The sequence below is a fragment of the Nothoprocta perdicaria genome, unplaced genomic scaffold, assembly GCF_003342845.1.
Source record: "Nothoprocta perdicaria isolate Ctin4 unplaced genomic scaffold, notPer1 scaffold_17, whole genome shotgun sequence".
NCBI classification, from domain to species: domain Eukaryota; kingdom Metazoa; phylum Chordata; class Aves; order Tinamiformes; family Tinamidae; genus Nothoprocta; species Nothoprocta perdicaria.
Window position 1 is genome coordinate 6,811,728 of NW_020454871.1, and position 27,297 is coordinate 6,839,024.

Sequence of the window (27,297 nt, forward strand, 5' to 3'; positions counted from 1 at the left end):
ACCGAGCGCCCAGGGTCCCCGTGAGGGCCGCGGCGGGCGCGGCGGGGCTCCGCGAGGGCCGCGGCTCCCCCTGCGCGAGCGGCGGGCGCGGAGAGGGAGGCGCCGTGAGGCAATGGCGGCCGCGCTACCGCACTGCCTCGAAGAGCGGCACCCCCGAAACGCGCCGCCGCCGACGCCGGGGCGGGGCTGCCGGCTCCTGGCCGCCCGCCTTGCGGGGGGATCCCCGCACGTCCTGCTCGGGAAGGGCGCGGGATGCTCAGGGTGGTGGTCACATCCCTGGGCATTTACCTAGGTCCATCCTCATCACCAACAGCATCCCTAGTCTTGGGGGTTACATCTAACACCGTCTAAAACACACTGTGTTTTTTAAAGAAAATAAACCAGTGAAGGCAGCTCTGCACTGGTGTGTAAACCAGTGAAGGAACTGGAGAACAGTATTAGACCCTTAAACCCACATTATGGCCCCGTTAACTGATGATCTGTCACCAGAGGAGCCGCTGCCTTTACCTCAATGTCCGAGTACTTCAGTCCCATGGAGAACTGTGGTGTCTCCACATAGTTTTCCCCCACACACTGCTCCCCCTTGTCTCCATGATGGGAAGTGGGGGCAAAGCCTGTCTAAACGTCATGGTGGTTCTGCCCTGAGCGCTACTTTGGGGTGGTTTTTAGGGGATATGAAGAGCAGAGGGAGTGCAAGGCCTGGGGTTACTAAGGCACCGGCTGGGTGCCATCCCGCCTCCCAAGGGCACCACGGTGCCCAGCCGGTGCCTTAGTGACCCCAGGAAAAGCCATGGCTTTCCTGGAGCAACTGGGGGCCGCTCCCCCACAGGATCCCACATTGGATCCCACCCGCAAGGTAGCACTTTCATCTCCAGACACGTGCGACCAGAGCATGAGCTGCATGATGAGGCAGCCACACTGTTAATTAGCAGCAGCTGGGGAGGAGGGAGAAAACGAGATCCTGGGAGAGCGTCTTTCTGCCGGCGCCCTGCCAGCGTGCGCCCTGGACCACCACAACCCACACTGTGGGGTGCAGGCCTCACACTGGTGTGAGGCAGGCAGTCACAACGGAGCTGGCTAACACACAGCAAGCGATTTATTAACTGGGGTCCAAAGAAAATTAGGCATGTCTAGGCGCTATGACGCCCAGACAGACGACAGTGTTGACAGGGAAGCACATACACAAAGTGCTAGCTGGTGCATGCCGCTGTAAAACCCGGCAACAGAGGGCAGGCACTAATGTTGATTATTTAGATGCTGCCCACAGTTTGTCAGGGCGATGCAGATAAGCAGAAAGCCACGGGCTCCGTGGCATGCTCAGGAGCTGACAGCCCCGCTGACAGCAGGCACTGGGAGGGTAATTTAGGGCTCCTCTGCTCCCAGGTGACAGCTCTACAAGCCTCCGAAAGCAGAGGCACAGGGAAAGCACAGACTGGCATGGCGCCAGGAGACACTTGGGCTGCTGCTGTCCCTCCCTGGCTTTTGGCTGGGCTCGGATACCCTTCATCGTGGCAGGCTTTAGTAGCAGACTGGCAGCCAAGGACAGCCTCTGTCCCTGGGAAACGGGTCTGACCCCCCCCACTCCAAACTCTAACCTGCCTACAGTGAGCAGTGGTGTCTAGGACCCCAAGGTAGCTCCAAGCACGCTGGCCAGACCTCCCACAGAGGGGCAACTGTCCCCGAAGTGTCACGTTGTGTTCAAATCAGAGGCAGTAAGGCAGACACATGCCTTGCAGATAGAGTCAAGTCTGAGTGATGCTGGCTTTATATTAGTGGTCATATTAATTCAGAAACACATTACCTAAACATCTCTCCTAAACTTCCTACAAGTGTTTAAGCTGTTTCTGGAGCCAACAAAGAGAAGCAGGGACATCTCAAGAGCAATATGCCCTCTGCTAGGTCTATTACAGCTGTAGCTATTCGCATCTTCCCAGGAAGAGGAACAGGATCTGCTTAGAGCAAATAACAGCCATTACACTCAGGATAAATTAGTAATGGTGAGTGGGAGAGCTAGGAGGAAAGGAAAAGAGGTTATTGCCATTCCTCTTCCTACAGAGTGGGTGTCTGAGCTACTGACATTGCCAGAAAGCAGGGCCTTGATTTCCTTCTGAGACCAGAGCTCAGACTGCTCCTTCAGAGCTCAAGAGCTTGTGACTGTTAACCAGGAGCAGGATGGCACTATGGGCTGCTAGACCGATTCCTACTGGTTTGACTGGTTCCTACTGGTGGCATCTTCAGTTTAGTGGCAATACAGACAGGTCTGTACAGTGAGTGAAGGCAAGATGTACTCAGTCTCAGTGAATACAAGCTTTTTTTTTTTAATCAGAAGCTGCAGTGCCTGTTGAGGACTAACTGGAAGGTCTGGGGGGTTTGCCGGGGGGTAGGGCTCTATGGCTTTGTGTTGCTGTATATTTTCCATTTTGTAAAATAGAGGATGCCAAGTAATTTGCTAAATCCTAATTGCAGCCTTGCCAAAAATAAATAAATAAATAAATAAATAAATAATCTGAAAATAGGCCAGCAGAAGCATCTTCACAGCCAGATGACGTTAAAGGAGGGCTGGTCTATCTGCCTCCAGCACACACTAGAGGCCAGATTGCCACAGCCCAGAGACAAGCCCTGCCATGTTATGAGCTTACCGCTTCACAAGAAGCCTCTGCCTACTCAGGAAGCACCTATTCCTGTCGCAGCCTGCAAGGAAGGCTGTTTGCCATGCGCCGGGAAGGGGCTCCTGCTGCAGGCGCTTTCCCGCCAGCTGGCAGCACCCACCTGGCAGCAGCTTCAGGGCAAGCTCCCCGGCGTCCAGCGAGGTGCACAGCCCCTGCTCCGGGGCCAGCAGGACACTAGGGCACCTGCGGGATGCAAAGCAGCACGTTGAGAAAAAAGGTATTAGGCGACGAAAGATGCTGAAGTACTAAACAGCCAAATAAAACCAACCAACTAAAGGCTGAGTACACACACTCTTAGTTATCAGGAACCAAAGTGTGTTTGTTTATTCAGTTTTATTCATACGCTGGTTTATTCGATACATTTGTTCCAATTAATTTAGCAAGCCTGCAAAAATACAGCAATTTTATTTCATTAAACTGTGATAATACATGGATTTATTTAGCTAGCAGTTCTAGTACTTTTCTCCCTGAATCTCTACAGTACTTTTTTTTTTTTTTCACTTTCAGTGTTGCTGAAGGATAGAGCTGAGCAAATACTTAGTAATGGATAATTAATTCAGCCACTTCTTTTCCTGTTGCCTCTGAGACATCCACTGGATGTTGTTCAAGGGTCAGCAATCCTTTCTTTGGTCACACTTCTAAACTATTTTTGACGGTTTCAGACAGTTGCAGTGTGAGCAATTCGGAATGCACATAGACCACATACTATAAACACCCAAATTGCCCCCAGGGCTGCTTTGGTGCTGGCAGGGATCACATCTCTGCCCGGGGAGCTGCCGCTGGCATCAGGGCCACACGCAGCTCCCACGGGCTTCCCTGCTTGTGCCACGCTCATGCCGGGCACCCGATATCCATGAGCTGCTCCAGCTCTCCTCATGGCATTAAAGTGCCTTTTTTTTTTTTTCTCATAAAGTGCTTTTACATATTAAGTCACACATATGACATCTCAAGTTTTATCACCTCAAATACAACTCCATTACAAATGCGACTGTGGTTTGGCAGTGTAATCTTTTACTCTGATAAACTATTAAATGCCAGAGAAAGCTTCTTAAGTTAATCAGGGTTTAATTTAAGTAAACAAGCCGCTGAAAGATTAACCAAAATCCTCAACAGAATCTGAATGCAGGAATACTCTGTTCACAAAGCCTCAGGCCGAATCCACACAACTAAATACTTGAGGAAGAAACTGGCCTGCTGGCACCCTCTCTTTATTTGCACCTCTAACTAAAGAGGAGGTTAGTTTTCTGAAACTCTAACACAGACATTTCCAGCTCCACTGACAGCAACAGCAGCTTTGGCAAAAGCTTGATGCTAAAGCGGCATGTGAGGAGGAGCAGGCAGGTAACTCCAGGTTTGCCAGGAGGAGGAACCGAGCAGAACCCTCCCAGGGTGAGATCCGTCCAACCCTGCAGAGCCTCCTCACCCGTCATGGGCCGCGGCTGACGCCCCTGGACTGGGGAGCACCCGGCGGGCTGGGGGCGCTTGGGGCGAGAGCAGCCGTCCTGCCGGCAGCCTCGTTACAGCAACCGCCCTCCCCGATGAGCAGGGCTCCCCGTCGGAGGTAAGTTACTTGTATGGATAAATACACACATGTTCAGCATCTAAAAGGGTAAAGCTAGCTAAAAACTCTCACCTTAGGCCCAGTGTTGCTTTTGATCCCCATCTGCAATATTATCCCACAGGGGTAATAAATGACCAAACCTTGGTGACTAAAACATCCCAGACTGGAGCCAATACAAAGCATCTTTGGGTTGACAAGCTATACACGTCTTGTAATAGGTTAGTCATTATTTAACTCTGGTGTTCCACAGACAGTTCTCCAGGTGCTTGTAGCACTAGAACGGGTACATATTCAAGAATAATCTTTTTTTTTTCCATCACAAAAATATCTTCTTTATTTCCCCCCTACAAAAGCTGTCGATTATCTTCCAAACTTCTTCATTCAAAAAAAAAGTCTTGTTACGTTTATCATACATGTTTTCATTCGTTTTACAACCGTCTTTGCTAAGCTGAAGATTTACGCTGCATTTTGGTTAAAAAATAAAATCAATACATTAAAGAAGAATATCAAAATATTCACAGAACCAAAATCTAAGCTAAGATAGCTACAAAAAATATTTCTCCACAATATTTCACATACCCTTGAGAAAAAAAAAATCATTTTGACACGACAACATCTAACACCTCTCCTGCTTGCTTTTTTGTTACTCAGAACAAGCTAAAGATAGGTTTAAGAAGACAGGCGGATGACTAAGGGAAAACATTCTATTTAATCACAATATGTACATTTAAAGAAGAAATTACAGAGCTACATTTCATAACGCAACTCTGTCACTAATAACGTGTCAGAGGCAAAATTCTTGCAAGCTACTGCCAAAAAAGATAATTCCAACTGACCAGCACAGAGTGAAGAGAAGACCAGAGGGGCAATGAGATCCGTGAGGGACAGGAGAAGCCCAGTCCTTGCAGCTCTGTCAGCTCCACTTTGCATAATTCACTCCCTGCTACCTCTGCCACGATCTCCTGGGTTCTCACATAGCTGAGACCTTCCCTTCCTGATCCACTGTGCCAGGCTAACATGAGACTGTTTCCTACATCATTTTTTTTCATAGTGAAATGTTTTGCACACAAGACATTTCAGAGGTGCTGTTTGGCACATCAGTAATGTAACCATACTTTACATTTGGACAAGTGTGTTAGTTTATATTGCACTGAAACTGTCCTTTAATTGAGGAACTTGCCTGAGGTCACTGAGGAACTCTGTGGAAAAGCTAGGAAAACAGCCCTTAGCTGCAAAATCCCACTAGCTAAAGGACCACAACTTCTCTCTTTCACAGAAGAGCAGAAAGGAATTAATACATTGAATTTCTCATTGTTATCCTCCTCAGATTGCTTCATTTTCTGCTTCAAATAGTCCTTTCTTTCTTTAGCTTCACCTGGATCTCAATTTTCCTCACATTACAGATGCATTATCCCCAGTGACAAACGGAAAGCTTCCATTCTCAGACAGTGCTGGCTGGTGACTTGAAGCAATCCTACATCAAGTACAAACTGTACCACTTGCAGGGAAGTATGAATAATACCATGCTGCAGCTTTAGTACAACTACATCTCTGCACAGGAAAAAAAAAATGGCAAATGAAACAGTAAAAAAATAAAAATATCTATACCTGCTCTTCCCTGCTAGCATTCCCAGAGCTTAATGGAATTCAAAGATACTGATTATAAAGGATAAAACAAAAAGGCAAACAAAGTTCCTCCTTGATCAAAATCAAGCATAGTGTCAGTCTAGTATCAACAGGTCCTCTGTTGGCAAATCAGTACTTAACAGGTCCAAAGGGCTGTCCATCAGTTGCCTAATTAACCTGACACTTGTTTGGCTCACAGACGGTCTCCATCACCTCTGTGCAAGCAGTTAATTCTAGCCAACACATTTAGCCTTTCCGGAGCACAGATGGGGGTTATTTCAGCTTTTTCCTCCCTGCCAACGAGCGCAGTGGCAGCAATCCATCAATCCATTCATTGGCAGCTGACATCATCTCCTGCCAAAAGGCCACCTCCTCTTGCGTGGAGTCCATCCAGTCCACGGAGATGCCATAGCTCAGACCTTAGGAAGAATAAGGAGACAGTAGTGTTGGGAGCAGCACATGCGGTTTTTACTTTTTATGCAAACATACTCAAAGGGATGTGACTGCTGCAGGTAGGGCCATAGCCCAAAAGGTGCTGAGTGCTGCTCAGCAAGGTGCACCTTTCTGCTCCTGTGTTCTTCTGCTAAGGACCTGCACTATATACGAGAGCTCAGAATGAAGTCAGTGGAAAAGCCCCCAATCACTAGATTTTTAAATGTAGTCTGCGAGGAGAAGTAGCGTTGGGCTGAAGCTCTGCCTTGCTTCTTCTAAAGTGCTATAAAGCTTGCCTTTCCCCTTAAGAGATTTTGTTGTGGACAGAGAGGGAGTTCTGTCAAAATGATCTTGTTCTACATTTCATTTATTTAGGAATCAAACATCTGACATTGTAAAAGTGTGCATATTTAATTCCAATTTGATTATTCAACCACTTCTTTTCATGGGCCTATTACTTGTCAACTACATAAATGTCTAAATTTGATTCATAGCTATCTTGGGGTTGGTATTTTTATATCTGCCTCATAAGCTTATTCCTGTTGTGACTTCACATTGGATAGTTCACAACACTCCTGGTGACAGCTAGAGACTGAAAACAGAGAACATAAAAGCAAAGCCAATAAACTTCAGTTCGCCTGCAAGGGAGACCTTCCAGCTACTACAGGCCTTTCCCACATACCCTCAAGGGACAGTTATCCTTTTTCTCAGTAAACTCTTCAAGCTAAGCACAGGCCTAAGTCCTCCTCTGAACTGCAATTTCAAGCTATAAACTCCAGGAGACAGAGACTATCTCCCAATGAAGCAAATGGCACCTCAGCCAAGGTCTTTCAACACCAAAAAACGTCTTTTTTTCAATTTGTGCTTTACTTGCATTTTCTGTAGTCTCAGTGTTGTGCCTCTACCAGATCAAATATCCAGCCCTGTTATCCACATAGTAGTTAGTTAGCCCTATTAAAGCCATTTAAGTGAGGAGGTGACATGAACAGAGTCACCAGGTGGTGCTGTTCATTTTCCTCTGTGAACACTCTTCATTCATAGAAGTAGTAATACAATAATGAGTAAGACGGCCTCTTTGGGAAGGGTAACAGCCATAAAGCACTCTGCCATCAGCTTCTGGACCCAAGGCTTAAATTCTTGAGTTTTGCCAGATCTGGGAGTTGATACTGGCTGAAATTGCTGGAACAGAGTGTTGCCATCACACTACTGGGTCTGCTTCATCCCAGACCAATATGCATGGTGGAAGTAACAAGACCAACAAAAAGTATTGAGACTTTCCATGCACTGCAGATGCTCTGAAACGTACCATTATATCACGTGGCTCATCAATACGGTACCAGCATTCATTTAAAATATAAAGAAAATTGTTTACCTGTCCCAAGGCCCAACCTGATTCCTCCAAGGAAATGGTTGGTTAGTTTTTCATGATCCCACACAGTCAGTTCAACACAAGCATCCTTCAGATCCTCTGTGTGAAATCCGTCATACACAATAGTATGATTGAAAACAGGGTTTGTGTCTCTTTTTATAACTCGGGTCTTCTGGTAACTCTTCTTACTGGTGTCTGGAAGCACGTAGCTTTAAGAAGAGAAAATAACAGAGCATGTAGTACAAAATATCACTGTTTGAATTGTTCCTACAAAATTCTAAACATGGGTCTAAACCTGTTTCAGTTGGAAAATAAGGAAGTAGGTCTCAAAACACAGTAAGTCTCTGTAGATTTAATAGGAAATGTTCAAAATCCTTGACTTTTTTTTTTTTTTTTTTTTGCAAGGATCATCCATTTTTTAAGCAAATGTTTTCAGGAAAAAAAAAAAAGGTACAAGCTCTTGAATTTTCTGGAATATTTGCAGCATATTCACCCAGGCAGAACTTCTCTCTTGGGCTGCAGAGAGCATCCACACACTGAATGCTGGAAAAGACCAAAGCTGGCTCTAACTGCCTATATATCCGTCCCAGTGAATCCCTAACACACTCCCAAACTTTGCACACAAGTCTGTATCACAGTAACATGCACAATTTCACATGAGCACACTGGGCTGAGGCACAGTGCCTCCACATTTCTTCCAGTAAGAGATTATTGAGACAAAATCACTTAGTGAGGAATAGACATCAGTGGACCAAGAGCTTTATCACAGCAACTATTTTCCTACCTCAGGCCCAAGTGAATAGTAAGTGCAATTTTCCATCCCTACAGAACACAAGGCAACATGTAGGCTTTACAGTATGGAAGTACTGCTAAGTGAGCCCGAGAAAAGAAAAACAAATTCACTGCTTTTTACATCCAACCTCTCCCTGGAGATGCAGATCCAACATCAAGCCCAGCCCTTGCTCATGCACTTACCATTTCACAAAGGCGTCAACTCCAGAAGGACGCAATTGCAGCAGGTCCTTGACATCTTTGACCCAAATGTGAACTTCGCCAGAGGGGGGATTCTTGGGACCTGCCATTTAGAAGAGACAAACTCTAATGATAGGGCTTAAAGTTGCTAGCAAGAAGATAGGCTTCCTCCCCAGAGCTCTGAGGGGACAGAAACGTGACCTCTTTGTGTATTCACTTCCTTGGGAGCTCTGCACTCCTCTCCCTGGCTCCCATATCGTTACTGCCCTCCACTCTTGCAGCTACAGAGGCCAGTGCTGCTCTGAAGCAGCAAAGGAGAGGAACTGCTGAGCAAACTCAAGCTCAGGCCTGCCCCATGATAAGAGGGGCTGCATGTTGCTGCCCTCACATCACAGCAATGCCTATGGTGATCGTAATAGCTGCTGAGGTTCAAGCTGTTGAACCCTTCCTCTTTTCCCCCAGTCTCCCCAAAAATCCAGTTCTGCAGATCATATACAGTCTGCAGATGGTGCTATCGAACACCAGTGGTTGTGCCACTTCACTGATCTCAAAGCTCTTGCTCTAAGAAGATTAGTCTTTAGCCAGCTGTTAGAGAGAAGGGGCATTGCAAGCTGCATGCCTATGAACAGGCTATACTTCTTCTTCATGTATGAAATATATTTTACCTAGACTTCCTGGTGGGACATACTTAATAGACAAATTCATCACTCCTCGATGATCCGCACCATTAATGGCAGAAAGACTCTGAAACAGAAACAGTTATGACTGACTAAACAAGAGCTTGTGTCAACACCATAGGGCAAGTAGTTTTTGAGTATTTAGGGGCACAAACAGATAAGCTCTGATCTTGCATGGCTGAGACAGCCCATTCTCAGGGCACCTTACTTTGTGGTTTTGTTTTCAACCTCAGTCCCTCAGAACCAAAAGCCTAGGATTCAGAGCAAGACTGCCCTTCCAGAGAGGTTCAGCTAAAAGCCAAATGTCCTTCATTTTCTGAAAAGGTATCTCAGATCAGACCTCAGAACCCAGAAGCATGCAAGGTGCTGTAAAAGCTTTATGAAACCTGACACCTGAATATTTACCTCTCAAGTCATGTCCAATTGCATCACCTAGTACTCTACTGTCTGTTTTTTAAGGAATATTCTTTGAGAGACTAGAGAGAGGCAGAGTCATGTCAGTGTTTCTGTTGATTAGTGTCAGATCACATTTATGATTCTGATTATCCCCAGACAGCAGTCACAAAATGAGACCCAAGGTCTGTGTTCAGAGCACTGCAAATATTGCACTAGCACGATGAGGGCTTGAGGGGTGTTTTACTCCCCTGGGTGTAATTCAGACTGTTTGAGCCCACCTCAGGGATCTCAGAGGAGTCCTCCCTTCATGCAGGGAATTCACTGCCATGGTGCACTGCAAAGCAGCTGTCTATAGGGCTTTCTCCTAGGGAGAGTTGGGGCTCAGCATGACAAGCCCTGAGCTAACATGGCACTGTCCAAGTAGCCAGGGCTCTTGGGCTACGGCTCTTGGTTGGGCTGCGAAGCAGGACTGCAGCAGTTGCACTTACCCGAGGCTTCAGCATGTACCAGTTGAGTTTCCTGTTGCTCCAGTCCCAGCTGGCCAAGTCTACTTCGATCTCTCCCAAGAAACTGTTACGTCCCAGAGGGTCGTTGTGCCAAACAGAGAGATTTAACTTTTGGATCAGCAATACCATTTTCTCTATTTTATACTAGAGCAAGAAAGAGAAGCCAGGTTGTTCAAACATGTATGTTTTTAGGTTCAGAACTCAAATTTTCAATAATTGCCTCCAGAATTGGAAATAAACTATCAAAAGCTTGAGTTAGCTGTGACCGACAGAGTCACAAGCTCCTTCCAGTGCTCTTAGGGACCTGGCCCTACTCTGAACATTTCTTAAGTGCTGCACCGTCCACACTCGCACTCCCCCCACCCCCAATAAAGCTCTTCTGCTGAGCACAGGGAAATCTAGTGCTCTTTTCTTCTTAAGATTTTTAGGGATTTTCTTTTATTTGCCTTCTGCTTCTGAGCCTTTAGCACCTATATACTCACATTCAGAGCTGTGAGATCAGAGGACTATCACGTGAGCTTATGGAAAGTCTTGTTATTAGAAGCACTGGCAAAAATCAGTCTCCTCTTTTTAATACATAGCAAGGTAACTCTTGCCTGATTTGGTTTGTTTTCACACTCCAGTTCTTACAAAAAGATTGAAAACATCAGTCAAGCTAGCAAGTATGAATTACTGATTTTCCAATAGTTCAGAAGCTATTAAGAAGTCATATTTCTCTCTGGCTCTTTTCTTCTTAGGATTCTGCAATTTGCCACAATCTCTGGTTTGTGACAGACAGCCAAAGACAGCCCAAATCTACTTTTTGACCATTCCCTTCCATTGGTGCTTCAAGCTTCTTCCAGAAAGGAGTCCCTGGTTACACACCACCCTGAGCACAGTGTAGTGGACAAGTCAGTACAACAGTACAGACTTAAATCCACCTTCCACCCAGCCAAATGCACCATCTCTGCACTCCCTTAACTTATTTCCAGTTCTCCCCACACTGATGAATGTGTTCAACAGTAAGCAATAGGCCTATCTTCCTCCGATGGAGAGTGAGATTTAGCTGTGGCCACTGATCAGGTGCATAGCAAGCAGGAGGCACTGGGGAGCTGCACAGGCCCAGCTCTTCCTTGCTGTCTAGAAAACGTCACTCTTTCTCCTACCAGCAGCATCACAACCCCGAAGCTGTACTGCAGCATTAGCAGGAGGCAAGTGAAGGAGCCCTGCCAAAAAGATAGGCACTTGCCCAAACTGGTCTGGTGCCTACTGCCACACAGGTTGTTTTTCTGGCATGTATTTGTACTTACCCTTAACACCTCATTGTAAATTGGATTCACTGTTCTCTTCTTCACAGAGGTTTTCCTCTTTCCCATTCTAGCTTTGTCTGGGAGCAGATAAGTTTTGACATACCTGTAAAACAACACAAACTCCATCTGGGTACTCTTCAGTATCACCATGCTCTAATAAGCAAGGGAGATTTTGGAATGGTGACACGGAATGGTGACAATTGGATTGTGACATGGAATTTACGGGGACCTGGAGTTGACACTCCAGCACCAACACTAACTAAGGCTGTTAAACTGGTGTGCATGTGAACATGTAAATCTCATTGGAGATGCATGGATTTCACCAATATTCAGAACAGGCAGCTCTCCAGCTAATCTGCAAAGCAGCTAGGCTTTAAAAATGCAAGGATTTAAATATGGCCATATATCTATTTCTGAAATATTCATAATACAGCATCTCTCTGCCTTCAAAATTAGGGTGAAGTAAGAGGAGAAGGAGACAAACATTTCAAGGAATCTTATAATAAGTCTCCTTTTTTCAAGATTCAAATTTGAGCTCCTCTTGATTACCAAACTGGAGATTGCCAACCTCTGTATAACTGCCAGTGTGTCACCTACTGGCACTTCCAAGGCTTTTCTTCTGCATGGACATGGGTCTGGATCCCCAGCGGTGTTACTGAAATGCTTTTGCCACAGGAAGACCAAGGTTCACATGAATGAAGAAAGAACATTCTTGTAGTGATCAAAGCTTTCTCAGTTGTATTTAGATTTTAATCTGCAGCAACATTTTTACTGATGCCAATGGCATCAGATGGAAAAGTCCCTCCAGCAAGCTGGGGGAAACATCAGCAATCTGAGGCAGGGTGGAAACTGTGAATGCCGAAATACAAGATGAAAAAATACTCCAAGAACATAAAATTCTGTGGTTTACAAGTCACAAGGTATCCAAGGGAGGTGTCACTTACGGATCAGATCTGCCTTTCTTCTCATCCACAACAGCTAGGTCCTTGCACTGGGAGACATGAATCTGGAACTCCCGGTTCTTCTCATCGTAGTCTAGAGCAAACTCAACAGTACCCTGGGCATCCACACTCCCAAAATCGCCGCTGTACACGCTGAGCACGCTGCCACTCACCTGCCGTGGGGAACAGCAAGGTTAGCGCTACTGAAACAGGCAGCCTCCTGGCTTAGTTTCTGGACCAAGACGTTGGTCTGAAGAGTGCATTCCCAGAAAAACAGCCTGCAAACTCTGTTCTTTAGTAGCATTGTGCTCTTGGCACAGTAATGGTCAGCATCTGCAGCTGCACTCATGTGAGCAAGGGTTGGGGGACAAGGATTTACAAGAATGAAAACAAGATATGCAGACGGATTGCATAGGGATGTGCTATCCTAAACCAGGTTTAGGAAGCGGTGCCTGTTCTCCTGAATGCTTGACCAACACATAAGATTTGCATCCAAATAACCCAAAGTACTAGACAACCGAGTCAAATAAAATGGGTGGGACCACACAAGTCATTTCATTGAGAGAACTTGAACTATCTTTACACAAACTACTTAATTCTGGTGGATACAGTTTCCTAATTGACATTCAGTTTTTAAATTAGGCTAATAAAAACATTAGAAATACATGAAAATCTAACTCTTACTATCCTGTTGCTTGCTCACAATGCGCACAAAGCTGTACAAAGCAGAATACAGTCCCTGTTCTAAACAGCCAGTCTGCCACCAGATACAATTGCCTCTGAGTGCCTGCTAACCACAGATGTAGGTAAAAACGAGGTGTCTGCAGGTAGTAAACATGAATTAAACACACAAGAGTCACTGCTTTCCCTGAACAATATTTGCCCATAGGCACTGGGTTTCTCTTTAAAGTATTAAGTCCTTCACTGGTAGAAAGTGATGAAGCAGAAAAAATATACAGGTTCAGAACGACAAGAAAATTTTCCATTGCACCAATCATTCATCATTCTTGATGGGCCAACATAAAAGGCTTACCTTTTGCAAAGCAAATAATTAACCCTCTTGGCATGTTTCCATGATACAGTCAGGCTCATTCTATCAGAAAACTTCTCTGGTAATTAATCTAATTCTTCTCTGTCTTCCCTACTTCCTTTAGTTCTTAATTTTATTCTATTTTAACCTACAAGAACCTGCTAAATATCTCCTTTCAGTCCCTGGACTTATATTTACCACCCCCTTAAGATATTCACCCCAACAGAGAATCTTGTATGAGACATTCAGCAACATGTAACTATGGACACAAAAGGCTTATTTAATGCTCCACACTCTCTAGACATAACAGAAGGAATCATATGCCCCAAAGTTCATCTGATTTTTTTTCGAGAGGAGGTGTTGTTTGTTGATTGGTTGGTCTTTATACATCTTCAAGAAAAACACACTTTTTAAGCAGTCCCCTGCAAAACACTATTCCTAGCAACCCTTTCAAAATGCCTAACTAAATATACTCAGTTCTTTTAACTTCAGATCACAAATCACTTGTGTTTGGAACTTGTGTTCCAAATCACAAGTTTGCTGTTCATCTAAGCTTTTGCATCAAATTCCTTCTAACAGAGGGCACCAGTCTGCAGTCCTAGCTCTGTTGGAGCTGGGGCACAAACCAGTCACTTTATAGCCATTTCCTCACCTAGAAAATGGGACTCCTGTATACTGCCAGACCTCAGATTTGCCACAGTTTGCAGGAGGGGCTATCACTCACCCTCACTTTGTCTAGCACTGGCCCCAGTGCGGCTCTGATTTGGGATGGTACCCTGAGACACTACTTCAACACAAAGCAGCAAGTAATCACCATCATTCTTTTAATAATGTACCCTGCAGAAATCAACAGGGTAGTTTGGAGACTAAATCATCTGTATCAGCTTCAGTGCAGCACCACTACATCCAACAGCAAAAGAAACCCTTTCCAGTGAGATGTACACGTTAGGTACCTACCGAGGAGACAGATGCCATGTCGGAGGAGTGGCTGCCAATGCTTGGCGTCTTTTTGTGCTTGTTAAACTGGAAGCTGATTTCTGAAGCCGTGTCTGATTCAGTCTGCTCAGAAAACAACAAGCACCTTAAAAGCTCTGCAGTACGAGCACTTTGAAGCACTGCAGAGTGAAAACAACAGCTCAGCAGAGCCCCATTAAACAGCAAGCAGGTTAGGAGAGCGGAGGAGAGTGCAGGGAGCCTCCCTTGAGACAGTGCCTCTGACCGGCAGAGCAAACGTCATCATTAACTGACTCCAAGCAGACCTGAATGCAGCCTCCTGAATGCCTCTTGTGAAGGGCATGTAATGGTGTGGCTAGAGGCAGAGGGAAACACTAAAATTGTTACATGATGGAAATGTCGGCCTGGGTTATTGAGCTGTTTTTCTTTTTCTTTTTTTTTTTCTTCTTCAGTTATTACATAAAAGAGGCACACTGTGGAGCAAGTGCCATTGGTGTCTACAGGAAATATTTTCTTGTAGCTGACTGGCATTTAGGCAATGCTGTGATTATTATTTCAGCAAATTATGATTTCAATCCTACCTCAGACAGCAGGAGAGGAGAGGATCTGCTCAGCTCTTTCACTCTTTCAGGTTCAAGAAACTGATGGGGTATCAAATGAGGTTTATTGTACGCTGTAGGCACAAACAAAAAAAAAAAAAGCAACAAGATATTTTGTCAGAAAGGATAAAATATAAGCAAATCTCATTCTTGCTTAAGAGCACAAAGAAGGAAAAACAGGAGCAAAAGAAGGAAAAACGGCTTGTTGAAGGCACCAGAGTACAGAGCACTTGCCTCATTGGCCTCTGAAGTTCAACCTTTCCCAGGAGAAGAACTGCTAGCTAAAATGTTAAAGCTATTTTCAAAATGTTTCCATGCAGTGTGTGGGAATGTACATTCTCCCTCTAGTGGCTAATTTAATATGTCTATTATAGAGATGGAATTTGTTTGAACCCTTTTATCTATGTAGATTTAATTCAGAATGAAAACATACAGCTCTGCCTGCCTGTCAAAGAAACCAAACGTGCTGACATTTTCATTTCATCGCTTCTTTATAATATTATCCATACAAAAGAGCTACGAAATACTTTTATCTACAATGTCAGCATTGCATACACATCCCAGATATTTTGCCAGTCAGATAAAGAGCTGGGCAAGAGAATGCTGAAGAGAAAATAAAGTCTGAAAGATTCAGGAATGTGTCAGATTAGAAAGAAGGCTGCTGGAGTGCTTAAATGGCTAACTAAGACCTGTTTGTTCCATCTCTAACCTTCTTCATTGACCACCCTCATTCCAAAATAACTGTTTTGTTTTCAGATGATGTATGTGGAAAAATACCCATTTACATATACACACCTGCTTAACATGTTAGCCAGGCTGATGGAGCATTCAATACTCAAGATGCCCAAAGCTTCCTTGATAGTAAAGATGTCTATTCAGTATTTGTATTTCTAAACCTGAGCAAAATTATTAAATTTGCACTCTCTGCAGATTATATGTTAAGCTGTGAACAAGTAAGCACGGTGCAGTAGAGGTGAGTTTTCTACGGTGAAGTTTAGCATCCTAAATAAGCCTTAATAAAGAGAGCATAAAATCCTGATTGTCTGTGGAGAGATGGAGGCACCGAACTGCTGCCTTTTCCAGGCCCTCTCCCTTACTGCTGCTTCCTTGGGCTGCTCAGTGGTGTAGACAGGTTTTCTGGCCACCAGCTTCTTGAGATTTGCTGCTGCTTTCTTGTTTGCCTTCCGCTTAACCTCTCCTGGTTTCTGGCATGCGTGGTGGACCTGCTGAGCAGGCTGCCACATGGTCTGGTCCAAGTGTACCAGCAGGGAAGAGGAGAGACAGGGACAAGCTTTTTGCCCAGTGTTTGAAGCCCTCCTGCTTGCTCTGGCACACACTGTGTAACATACCATCTATCTAGCTGCAATTTCCTGGCTCTGAATTTAATTTCAGGCACGATAATTTGATGATGAAACAATATGCCATCTTCCTTGCCTGGTGCAAGCACAGATGCACCCAGGATACAGAACTTGGACATAATATATTACCTCCAGGGAATATAAATCAAAAAGCAGAAAGAAAGATGTTACTCACTCTCTGTGGTTGTGTAAATGTTCACCATACTCTTCGCAAGATTAATGTTGTTTGCTCGGGCCAATGCCTGAGCAGCGGGAGAACGATCTCCAACTTCCTCTGCAATATAGGAAAATCCAAATCAACATGGTAAATAAGCACGAACAGGCGGTGCATCAACAAGTGTGTGGTTGTCTGTATTTGTGTGTAAGTGTGCTGTGCTCTGCTTGCAAAACATCACAGTTACATTACACAGGGCTGCTTTCAAATCGTCTCTTTCATGCCTCTCCTCACAAAAAGCTCTTCATTCTGTGGTGGAAAATGCAATCAGTAAATTAACCCAGCCTCCAAAACAGACCAGCACCTGCACTGATTTTCCAATGCAACACAGCCACTTGTTAATGTCATCGTGAAATGAATATATATATATAATATATAAGTATATATATATATAATATATATATAGTATAAATAATGCAAGAAAATGAAGAAACATAATAATGATCTAGTTTCTAAAGGAAATGCTTGTGTTTGTCTTCCCTGTTAGACTTCCCTGTTAGTGAAGTAATACGAGTTCAAATGAGCTGCTGCAAGTAAGGCTAAGGAAAGAGAGAGCTGTCCCAAGCTGAGGAGCTGCCAGGTGAGGGACCAGGGCCACCAGGAAGCAGGGAGGAAGGTAAAGGAACTGGATAGCACTGTGCTCATTGACACTTGCACTGAGCTAAGCAGAAGGCTTTATTTCCAGAACTGTTTGCTAAACACATTCCACACATACTAACTTTGCTCAAAAAAAACACAGAAATGGAGAAAATGTGCAAAATGCAGAAGGGAGAGGGAGGAAAAAAGACTTAGGGAAGACAATCACTGGGATTTCACAGGGTATAGTTAAAGCCCTTGTTACCTGAGTAAACAGTTGAGTCCATTCCCTGCACAACTTCTCTCTTTCCAGCTGGTTCACTGGGCGTTGGGTTGTCTGGAGACTCGCACATTTTTTCCTCAGGTACCTCTCCATTTATTTCCATGATGTTTTGAGTACCCAAATCAGATCTTCGCTCCTTCTGATCATCTTTCTCGTCATCTGCAAGCGTGGGCTCTATCAGTATCTGCACCCTGCTCCCCAGCGAATCCACTTGATGCTTGTGCTCTTCTGCCATGATAAACTCATCCGTGGGCGTCTCTGGCGCAAACGTGCTGCCAGGCACTTCCTTGGTAGGCGACTCTATTTTGATGGAAGGCACTCGCACAGGCAGTCTGGATTTCTTTGAGCAGTGCTGTGCTGCCTTCTCTTCTTCTGGCACAGGCAGCTTCCCATTGCTTTCACTCAGCGAGTTATTTCTTGTAACCAGCACGCCTTTGCTCTTGGCATATGTGGATTTAGGACCAAAGGAAATGGAGCCCTTCCTTGCAGGGGCTACGCAGCTTGGTTCTTCCTCACTAGAAGACAAAGTTATTGTCCTTTTATAAGGGGTTCTTGTTCTGGTAGAGATGACAGATTTTTCTTCACTGTCTTGGCTTTGGCTGGACTGGACAGAGAGTGAGCGACTCAGCCTGACCTGCCTGCTGCTTGCGTCCCCTGAGTCCTCAGAAACATTTCCCCCTGTCATGGAGTCTGCTGCCTTCTCCCAAAAGTTCTTCAAGTTCTTGAAGTGTTCACGATCTAAGCCAATATCTTCCTCTCTATTACTCATGGAAGATATTGTATAGTTGGTGCCTTGCTTCACAGTCCGGCTGCTTTCTCCCTCTGCACTGAGTGGTTTTGGGCTTACCAGCAGCTCCTTCTTTGTGGGGCTGCCGTCAGCTGGGCCCACGTGATTCATGAACTGCTCTGATCTGGGGAAAGTTCTGCTTGGTTTCCTCTTAACCGGTATCTTGCTGGGACCATACATTTCTTCAGTTGGCGTTTTTGCCACTGCTGTGGTGCCAGTGGCTCCATTAACTGCATCTCCTCCAGATGAACTGCTGGGCTCAGGCACAGCATCCTCTGAACGGTTGGCAGGCAACGGAGATACTTCATAACCTACAACAACAGATGTTCACAACCCATCCCATAGCATCATACAGTATTTCTTCCCAGGAGGATTATGCTACATCTTCTCAAAGGGAAGCAGTTTCTGGAAACTACCAGTATGTTCCCAGTCCTTCCTCCAAGTCCCCTTTCATCTGAAAAAAATCCCAGTGAAACTCAACTCTTTCTTATATGCAAAGGGAAGAAATGCTCATTCTTCACTGTGCACACAAAAAGCACCTTGTCTCTCAGTGTCTGATGCTGAATAATAAAAACTCATATGGCCCACTGAACAAAAATCTTACCTTTCCAAGACAAATGCAAGCTGTCTGTTGCAGCCACAAATGGATTTCCTCCAGTGTCACTCTCTGAGGAAGAGACATCAGCTATACTGGATCTCTGAATGGAAAATAAATCCCATCAATGTGTATAGACTGGCAAGATGGGAAAAATATCTTTTACTTGAGCACAGACACCAAGGCACACAGTCTCTGAAGCCCCTGCCAACAGACATAGGTTGAGTGAAGTTCCAAGGATTAACAAAACAAAATGCAGCAGCCATGGCTATACTACCTTGTGTGATGCATACAGCAGGACAGGACGTCTTGGCTTTGGTTTTGGCAAAATTTTAGGCCCCTCTGCAGTATCAAATGTAAACCCACTGGATCTGTGGAAGATAAGAAACACTTCAGTAAAGAGATCAGTGCAGGACATGCTCGGAGGACATCCCTTGAACGGGTGAACTGGCAGTGTCCAGTGAGAGGTCAGCTCTGGCTGGCCAGAGCTGGTGCCTTCATTTTTTTTTTTCTCATATCTTTTTGGAATGACCTGAGAACATGTTAAATGTTCTGAACTTAGACTAATGAATAGTCTCCCACTGCAGTCAATAAAGAAGTTGCTCGATGCAAACTTCTACGCTTACTCAGCCTTTCCCTTTTTGTGAGAAAATTGCCAAAAAAACATGGGATGTGGCCCAAAGAGCCCAAAGCTACACAGAAGGGAGATGCCACCTTTCAGACTGTGACCCAAGAAGGATCAGCTTGTGGTGGCTCTGTGCTTTTCCGTGCAGGCCGAAGGCTCAGCTACATTGATTGAGAATTTATAAACAGCAGGAAAAATTACAATGACAACAGCAAGCCCAAAACATGGGATATAGATATTCGTGCTTGGAGTACAGGTTGATTTCAAAATACCTGATAAACAAATAGAATATCACAAGCAGTTTATCTGACTACTTCTGTCTTCTTGGGAAGAGTCCAGTGGTGGCTGCTCTCCAGAGGGATAAAAGCAGTCATGTTTTGACTGGTGGGATTTGACATAGGAATGCTTTGTGTTTAAGCTTGACTGAGGAAAATAAAGTAAGCTTTTCAGAGTATAATCAAAACTGAAATGAAAGAGAAAGGTAAGGAAATTGCTGTGCTGGGAAAGCAGGAGCATCCTGGGCAAGTTGAGGTTGCATTCCTGTTGAAGAAGCCCCTCTCATCCTCTCAACCCGCATGAGGTCTGGAAGCACTGTCAAGATCCCCATTTAACAGTTTACAGGCAACAGCTGTTCCAGGTAAGAACAATTCCTCATTTTGCTGACAAAAAAATGCAAATGAGATGGAAGCCACAATAAATGTGTATATTTAAATGGATTCTCCACAGCCCGTAAGTTTGAGTGAGGTTACTGATCTGCTCGCTGAGGTGCTTTTACTGGGTGTTTCTGCACAGTCAGCACAACTTGAAATCCTAGCAAGCCTTCAAGCAGAGTGCTGAAAGCTGGACACAGTGGTCAGTGCTGGCAGGAAATTACCAGTTTCCTAAAGCAGTTCATTTTGTTAGCAATGCCCCATAGCAAAAAATAAACACATAAAAATCATAATTAGTTTGAAAAACTACCCAGAATATCCTGACATTAGTGACAGCTTCCATTTTACTAATCCCTTATCAAATCCCGCAGGAAAAACCTTTCTGGGATAAGCACATTACCACTTAGTTATTGGGGGAGGATTGGTATTCTGACAATTCCTGGAAAAAGGATTTAAAAAATACCTTATAGTACATATTACTAATATGGTCTTGGAAACTCATTTAAGACCAGGGTTGCATTCATTTTTCCTCAGAGGCAAGAGGAGCAGCCAGGGCCCCGTGGAGCAGCCAGGGCATCCCAGGGCCGGGGTTACCTCTCCTCTCCTGCGCCGGCAGTGCGCTCCGGGACGGGAGGACTCGCGACTGCTCTGCTGTCCAGACCGCTCCGGATATGCTCGTCAGGCTCATCTGTTACACAGCAGGGACAATCAAGAAACGACATGTAAGTGAGCTTGCAATAGCCATAGTGTCTTACTCGGTGAAAGCGAGAGCTCCTCAAATGATTCCCCCCACCACAAGCCCCAGGGAACCAACGTGGAGCGGCTGATGGGAGTCTGCCTGCTGCCCCTGTGGAGGGGAGCACCAGGGCAAAGTCCCCTGCAATTCCCATATGGAAAAGTTCCTCCAGGTCCAATGGGCCCAAGAGCCTGAGCAGAGTTGGCTTGTGCCAGACTGATGACAGGAGCTGTCATGCTAAGAAACCTTAGCAGGACACTGCCATGGCTATCAATAAAGTTAATCCGTTCCAGGATTTAAATTCAGCTATTTCCTGTTTTGACTCAAAGTCATCCGATCTTGGCAAACAAAGGAGGAGGCCAATACAGTTAATGAGGAGATCCCTGCTATTTTTCCTGGCACAGGGCTCAGCTACGTCTCCTGAGCACTCTCAGGCCCTAAAGAAAAAACAATAGACGATGGTAACTTTTAGAATTACTTGCCTGGATAAAAAGTTGCATTAGGCATTTAGCTGGCAAATACATTTTCTTGTTACCATAAAAAACAGAAGGATTAAATCCTCAAACAGTGATGAAAAATCTAGCATAGTCTGGTCAACAAAATATACAAAGTTAGTACATATTTGTTCACATGCAGCTATGTCCATTTTAAAAAGTAAATTTACCTGTTACAAAATCTGCCAAATCTTTTTAGCCTAGATTTCATTATACAATGGAATCAGAAGCTTACAACAATATGTAACAATAGATAATATAGCATTGTTATCTGCTTAACAAACTGCACCAAACCCAAGAGCAGAGTGATCCTAGAGCCAGGCTGCCACATCACTGCCATTCTTGTGCTGCCTGGGAGGACGGGCAGCACCAGTCAACCCCGAGAGCTGCCCCATCCTGTCTGGGAGCTTTCCGTGCAGGACCCATGGCCTTGCCTGGAGGTGCAGGACCCCATGGCCTTGCCCGGCCTGCTGTGGGTCAAGGAGGCGCATGGCCGGCCTTGCTCAGAGCTGGCTACCATTTTTCACACAGCATATTTATGTGGAGAAGGGCTGCACTCTGTCCGTATGAACGCTGCTGTGCAAAGAACACAAGAGGACATTGTCTGGGGACAGAAAAGCCGTGTGGCAGCTGACGGCACGTGTGGGAAGGACACGTGAGGCGCAGGCCTGGGCAGGCACGCTGTGGGGTGTTCACTGGTACAGCCAGCTACGTCCTCCTCACCCGCCCCAAGCCTGAGGCATGAGATGCCACCAGGCAACTGCTCTGAAATTAGAGGAACCAAACAGGGCTCCCATGTTTTTGCTCCGCCTGGCAGAGTTAAAAAGAGCTTGATTAACAAAAGAGCACCTTCCTCTCTTCTCTCATGTCTAAAGGCACTGCACAGCATTTGTTTCCTCCTGACAGCTCCCCCTCAGAGCTTCCACTTCAGGACTGAGCAAGAAGCACCAGGAGGTGCTCAGCTCCTCTCCTCTTAATCACCCCCATCCAAACTCCTTCAGCACTAACATAGCTACGCCTGACTTACCCACAAACAAATGGCTTATTAGTAATATGTAACCCATCAAGATAAGTAAAATGCCCTTGCTACCTGTAGGATGAGACAGAATAAGAGACAAATTCCACTGGAAATTAGTAGTGGTTTGACCAGTTTAACTTGTGTATGTGCACCTCTATATAAATACACACACACACACACACATATATATATACAAACATGCATATGTTTGTGTGCATGTGTGTGCACAGCCACAGCTGCTGTAATACTTCAGCTGATTCACCCATTTCCTAGCACTGTCAAAAATAGGCATGAATGTGCACCCCTTTGTTATCTTGAAGAGCTGACAGGACCTAATTGTTTCAAGAGAAGAAAAACAGTTTGTAAGAGGAAGCAAAAAAAAGATGAAGTTATGCCTCATTTAACAAAATAAGGCTGAAAATAAACCAAGTAAAAGAGAAGAAAAAAAAATTTAAAAAAAAAAAGAAAAAAGAAAGGGCTAAGTTACTATAGTAATTTAGTAACATTTGCTTCATCCTTATTAAAACAGTCAAGAACCCAAAGTATACAAGCAAAGACATAATTTGTATATTAATGCAATATTACTAAGGAGATTATTTTAAAAGATAACCTGAGGCCACATGTCATGCAAACATCAGCAGTAAAAGTTAAATCTAGAATCAAAAGAACTTCAAATTTTATTCCACTGAAATGGCCTGCAAGCAAAGGATGTTGATGTTACTGGCAAGGCACAAAAACAAATCCACTTTGTCACTGACTTCATTAGCTGGGTTGCAGAATTAAGGCCATTCACCTGACCTGGTGTCCTTTCAGTGGCAAAGAGGCTGCCATCTCTTCATGCAAATATAAATCTGTCTCCTCATGCAAAGAGGGTGCAGGCATAAATGCACATCCTCAAAGGGCAGTGCAATCTCTGCAGAAATGGCCAGTCTACTCTGTCAAGCTGGAAAAGGCTTTAGATGTTTTCACATTCTGGAAGGATGACGAAATAGAAAATTTAATAATATAATAAATTCCTAAAATAAAAATGTAAGGATAAAAGCAACTTTGTGTGAAATATCATGTGTTGGTTCTGCACCTAAGACTCCACTGAATCTATCTGCAGTCATATGAGCTGTCAGGAATAAACAAAAAGAGAAGAAAACACTTCTTAGGTGTTGAAGACCCTAGTAAGTATTTAGTTTTGAGTAATGTGGAGTTAAGAGGGGTCAACTAAACTTTAGAGAAAGGAGGAAACTAATATTATAGGGAGATAATGGCCAAGGAAGCTGAGCAAATGAAGGAGCAATCTTTATTGCTGCAGCTCCACAGCAGGAAATGTAGCTGGACCCAGGGAACTGGGCTGCAATGAGTGGGATGGAGATGACTTTTGAGCTTTGAACAGATGGAAGATAACCCTGACTTTACTGCAACAAAACAGAGGTCAGTTACATCATTAAGGACCATGGCAGACTGCTTAGAGCTGTCTGTCAAAGCCACACTTGCCCAGAGCAGCAGCAGTCAGTAACTTCCCAGCCATGTCTGAGTATCTGTGATTACTCACCCTGACAAAGACTGAATCTTTGTCTCTTGGACAAGAGGTTGTGTGAGACTAAGAAACAGTCCCCAAATCCTGCTGCTGAGTCAGTTGACCTGCCTTCATGTTCACTATGTGAATCATGCCCAGTTCTGTTTTGCACAAAGCACCAGCTCCAGACTGGCTACATTTGGGCTCAAAGCAGAGTGCTGCTCATTTCACATGGGGCTTCTTTCTTCTTTTCACAGCACTGAGCCATCAAAACTGATTTGTTCTGTTTTGTACCTAGGAGTTACCTCCTTATAGAAAAGCCAGGCACACTCCTTTGTACCAAAGTTCCCCTTAGAGGGGCCATATTCCTGCCGGAGAGAGGCACTGCTGTGCCTTTGCAGAGCTGTCACTGACCCCCGTGTCCCAGATCTTGCCCTCAAAGAGGGTCGGTGAGAGCAGACAGCTGCCCTGCTTTTATCAGAGCAGTCTAGGAATTACGGGTCTTTGACCCAAATGTATCAGTTTGATGCCAGAAATGGTCCCACATCATCTCTTTCCCTAGGATCTCAGGCAGCTTCAACATGAAATGATTCCAGCAACCCCTTACAAACAGCCATCTTGGAAGAAAGAAATGGAGCTGGGGAATGATATCTACTGCATGTAGCTAGCATACAGGCTTTACCTCTAGTGCACTATAATTTTTCCCTTGGACTTCTATTTTAATAATCAGTTGACTCTTTTTTTGGTACTGAAAGCTTAGCTGAGAACCCTCTCATTGCAACATACAGGTGGTCCCCAATTGGCTCCCAATATAGGGAGGCCTGCATATCTAACAACTATTCTTCAGTCCATCAGTTCATTTTATTAAGGTGCACACTAACATACTTACTTTCCAGTTTGCCCTTCTTCTTTCTAATTGATGCCCGAAGCAGATCTGACCCCTCTAAGTCTTCTTGAAATCGTTTCGCCTTCACTTCTGAAAACCATTCACCAGTCACGAACTTTTTCTTCTTTTCATCCTTGATGGAGCCTTGAATCCGCCTAAAAGTCAATAAGAATATTAACCACTAGAAAGGTCTCCAAGGTTTCAACTTTTCCGACATACCTTTATGACTATTATACATACAGCTCAGATGCCTACTACCACAAGGGACCTGGGGAATATCTTTTTGCAATCACAAGGGCCAAAACTGCTTTAAAATAAGAGCTGATTCATGCTTTATTTGGAAAGGAAACAGCACTTTGTAAACACAGGCTTTCACCTTTTCCAAACTCTACAAACTCCTAAGGGAGCCACCTGGCAATGAAATTTGTCCATTTGTTCTGCAGCCCCGAGGGTCTGGAGAGGGGTGAGGCTGTTTACAGATTCTTCTCTGCTCTTGTTTATTTGTCTATTCATTTCTTGCTGAGCTGAAAAAACTCTTAGACCAAATCTTACGTAAATCACTAAAATAATTATGCTTTTTTAGGGGACGGGTCTGTCCCTGCAGCATTCTCTCTAGACATTCCTCGTCTCCCTCCTGCCGTGCAGATTTTGGCACACAAACAGTTAGCTCTCCTTCCTGAACACAGCTTCTCTTACTGTAACTGGCTTGGGCACACCCAGGACTGGTTTTTGGCACCTAAACCTGTCCGTGCTCTTTTAGCTAGCCTGTACTTTTAACTTGCCTCCAGTTATTTTGTTTTGACACATAAGTTTGCAGAATTAGCTCCTTTGCAGCTGGCAGTGCCTTTACCACTGCAGAGACCTGAAAGGCCCAAGGAACCGACCACCTTAGCCCAAATCCCAGCACGAAGAAGGGGTTAAAAATCCAAGTAACAGAGACTCCTTAGAGGCCCTGAGGAGATTTAGGAGCATATTTTAATCCTGCTGACACCCAATCAGTGTAAGGCCATTGACTGAGTTTTCCCCAGCTGGTACCTGTTGACAGCTCCAGTGGGATTTATGCTGCACACCTCTGCATTTGCACCAAAGGTTTACTGGGCTTAACCACATTAATGGCAAGTGGCCCCTGGCACCACCATCGCTTAGGATCTAATTCATGTCATTCACAAACAAAAGTTGTTTGTGCAGTAGCTTCCAAAGAAGAGCGAACAAAACTGAAAACATTTAAACATTGTTTAAACACTGCCCCGCAAACTTCCACCACAGAATTTTTACTGCATTTCAGGAGGAAAAAAAAATAAAGTAAGCAAAATAAAGGGATGGTCATTTAAGTCACTATCTGGGAAGAGAGAAGTGGCTGCATACACATACACCTCAAGCTCAAGTTGCTCCTGCGCCACCACCACCAGTTCTCTCTAGCCCTCACCCCTACATGCAGACTCTCCAGAGTCTGCTGCAAAGGCATCAGTCCCCTCCAAACCCGAGCAGCCCTCACACCAGTGCCTGCTCTTTTCTGGCTCAACGGCAAGCCCAAGACTTGCATCCTTCACTGGGGTGAACAGGCTCCGAGCCACCCGCGCTAACCGAGCTCCTCTCCTCTGTCCCGGTGGAGAGCTCGGTGCCAGCTTCCCAAGCCTGGTGCACGCTGTCAGCCCAGATGCTCTGCTAGCAGACATTTACAAAGCGACAGCAGCAAGAAGCAACCCAGCTCAGCCACACCGAGCACCAGGATGCCTGGTGGCGAAGCTGAGAGCGCTTCCCAGCTCTGCAGCGGCTCCCGCAAAGCCTCCGGCAGATGCCGTAGCCTCTCCCTGCCCCTTGCTGCCTGCACAGCAGCCGATGCCAACGAACCCATAGCAAAGAGGGATCTACACCAGAGGGATCCTCAGAAGAGATGGGACTGGAAAGTCTCATTTTAAAAAACACTCTAAGGGACTTCTATGTTATTTGTTGAGGAAAACAAGGTAGCAGCTACCCTTCTGCTATGAGCTCGGGCACTCAGAAATCAGCCTGTTCCTCCTCAGAGCTGGGAAGAGATGGATGCCCAGAGCTACTCATTAATTCAAGGGAGAGTCTAGCCCCACAGTCCTGCAGAGAGTGGATGGCAGCAACAGTAGGATGACTGAAAAAGCAGAAGATAACTAAAAACACCCTTCATCTGTGAGCCCAAAGCCCTGCACCTCTCCCTGCACGTGCACAGACACACAGACACATGCACACACTCCTTCCCGCTGAAAGAAGCTGTAGAATCTGCTCCAAGCAGCAGGAGCTCAGAGCCTGCTGTGCTGAGTTATCTCTCACCTGATGCGATCCCCATCCTTCTTCTTCAGCTCTGCATCCCTCTGCAGAACCTTCATTAGCTTCTCATACTCCTCCTCGGTCAGGAAGCTCAAGTCCAACATCTTTCCTTCAGAGCTCTTCAGACAGCTTAAGGAATGATGACGGAGCAGTCACTAATCCAGCACAGGCTGCAGCACTGCCATGGGAGCCTCCGGTGCAGACCACCTTGTGTGCTGAGTGAGAGGAGGCTGGAAGAGAGGGGGAAAA

The 27,297-nt window shown here is 45.1% G+C and overlaps 1 protein-coding gene across 1 annotated transcript; it reads right to left on the reverse strand.

Annotated features, from left to right (window-relative positions):
• Positions 1–3,195: 3,195 nt before the first annotated feature.
• On the reverse strand, positions 3,196–27,297 carry LOC112944510 (synaptotagmin-like protein 2). The gene is made up of 16 exons (XM_026035964.1): positions 27,052–27,297; positions 24,754–24,905; positions 20,704–20,797; positions 19,112–19,205; positions 18,844–18,937; positions 17,435–18,550; positions 16,555–16,653; positions 15,004–15,095; positions 14,426–14,527; positions 12,442–12,611; positions 11,498–11,600; positions 10,191–10,352; positions 9,295–9,373; positions 8,633–8,732; positions 7,661–7,866; positions 3,196–6,275 (listed from the first exon to the last, which is right to left on the reverse strand). Exons 1-16 carry the CDS (start codon positions 27,150–27,152, stop codon positions 6,130–6,132), a joined length of 2,910 nt encoding a protein of 969 aa, XP_025891749.1. The 5' UTR covers positions 27,153–27,297; the 3' UTR covers positions 3,196–6,129.

Bases quoted from the DNA above. Each gene is read 5' to 3' on its own strand.
- LOC112944510 (XM_026035964.1), bottom strand. From the start codon at position 27,152: ATGTTGGACTTGAGCTTCCTGACCGAGGAGGAGTATGAGAAGCTAATG. The intron at 19,206-20,703 runs GTAACCCCGGCC...TATCTTCCACAG, and splicing joins GCCGGCGCAGGAGAGGAGAG to ATCCAGTGGGTTTACATTTG. The intron at 8,733-9,294 runs GTAAAATATATT...TCTAAATGGCAG, and splicing joins TGTCCCACCAGGAAGTCTAG to GTCCCAAGAATCCCCCCTCT.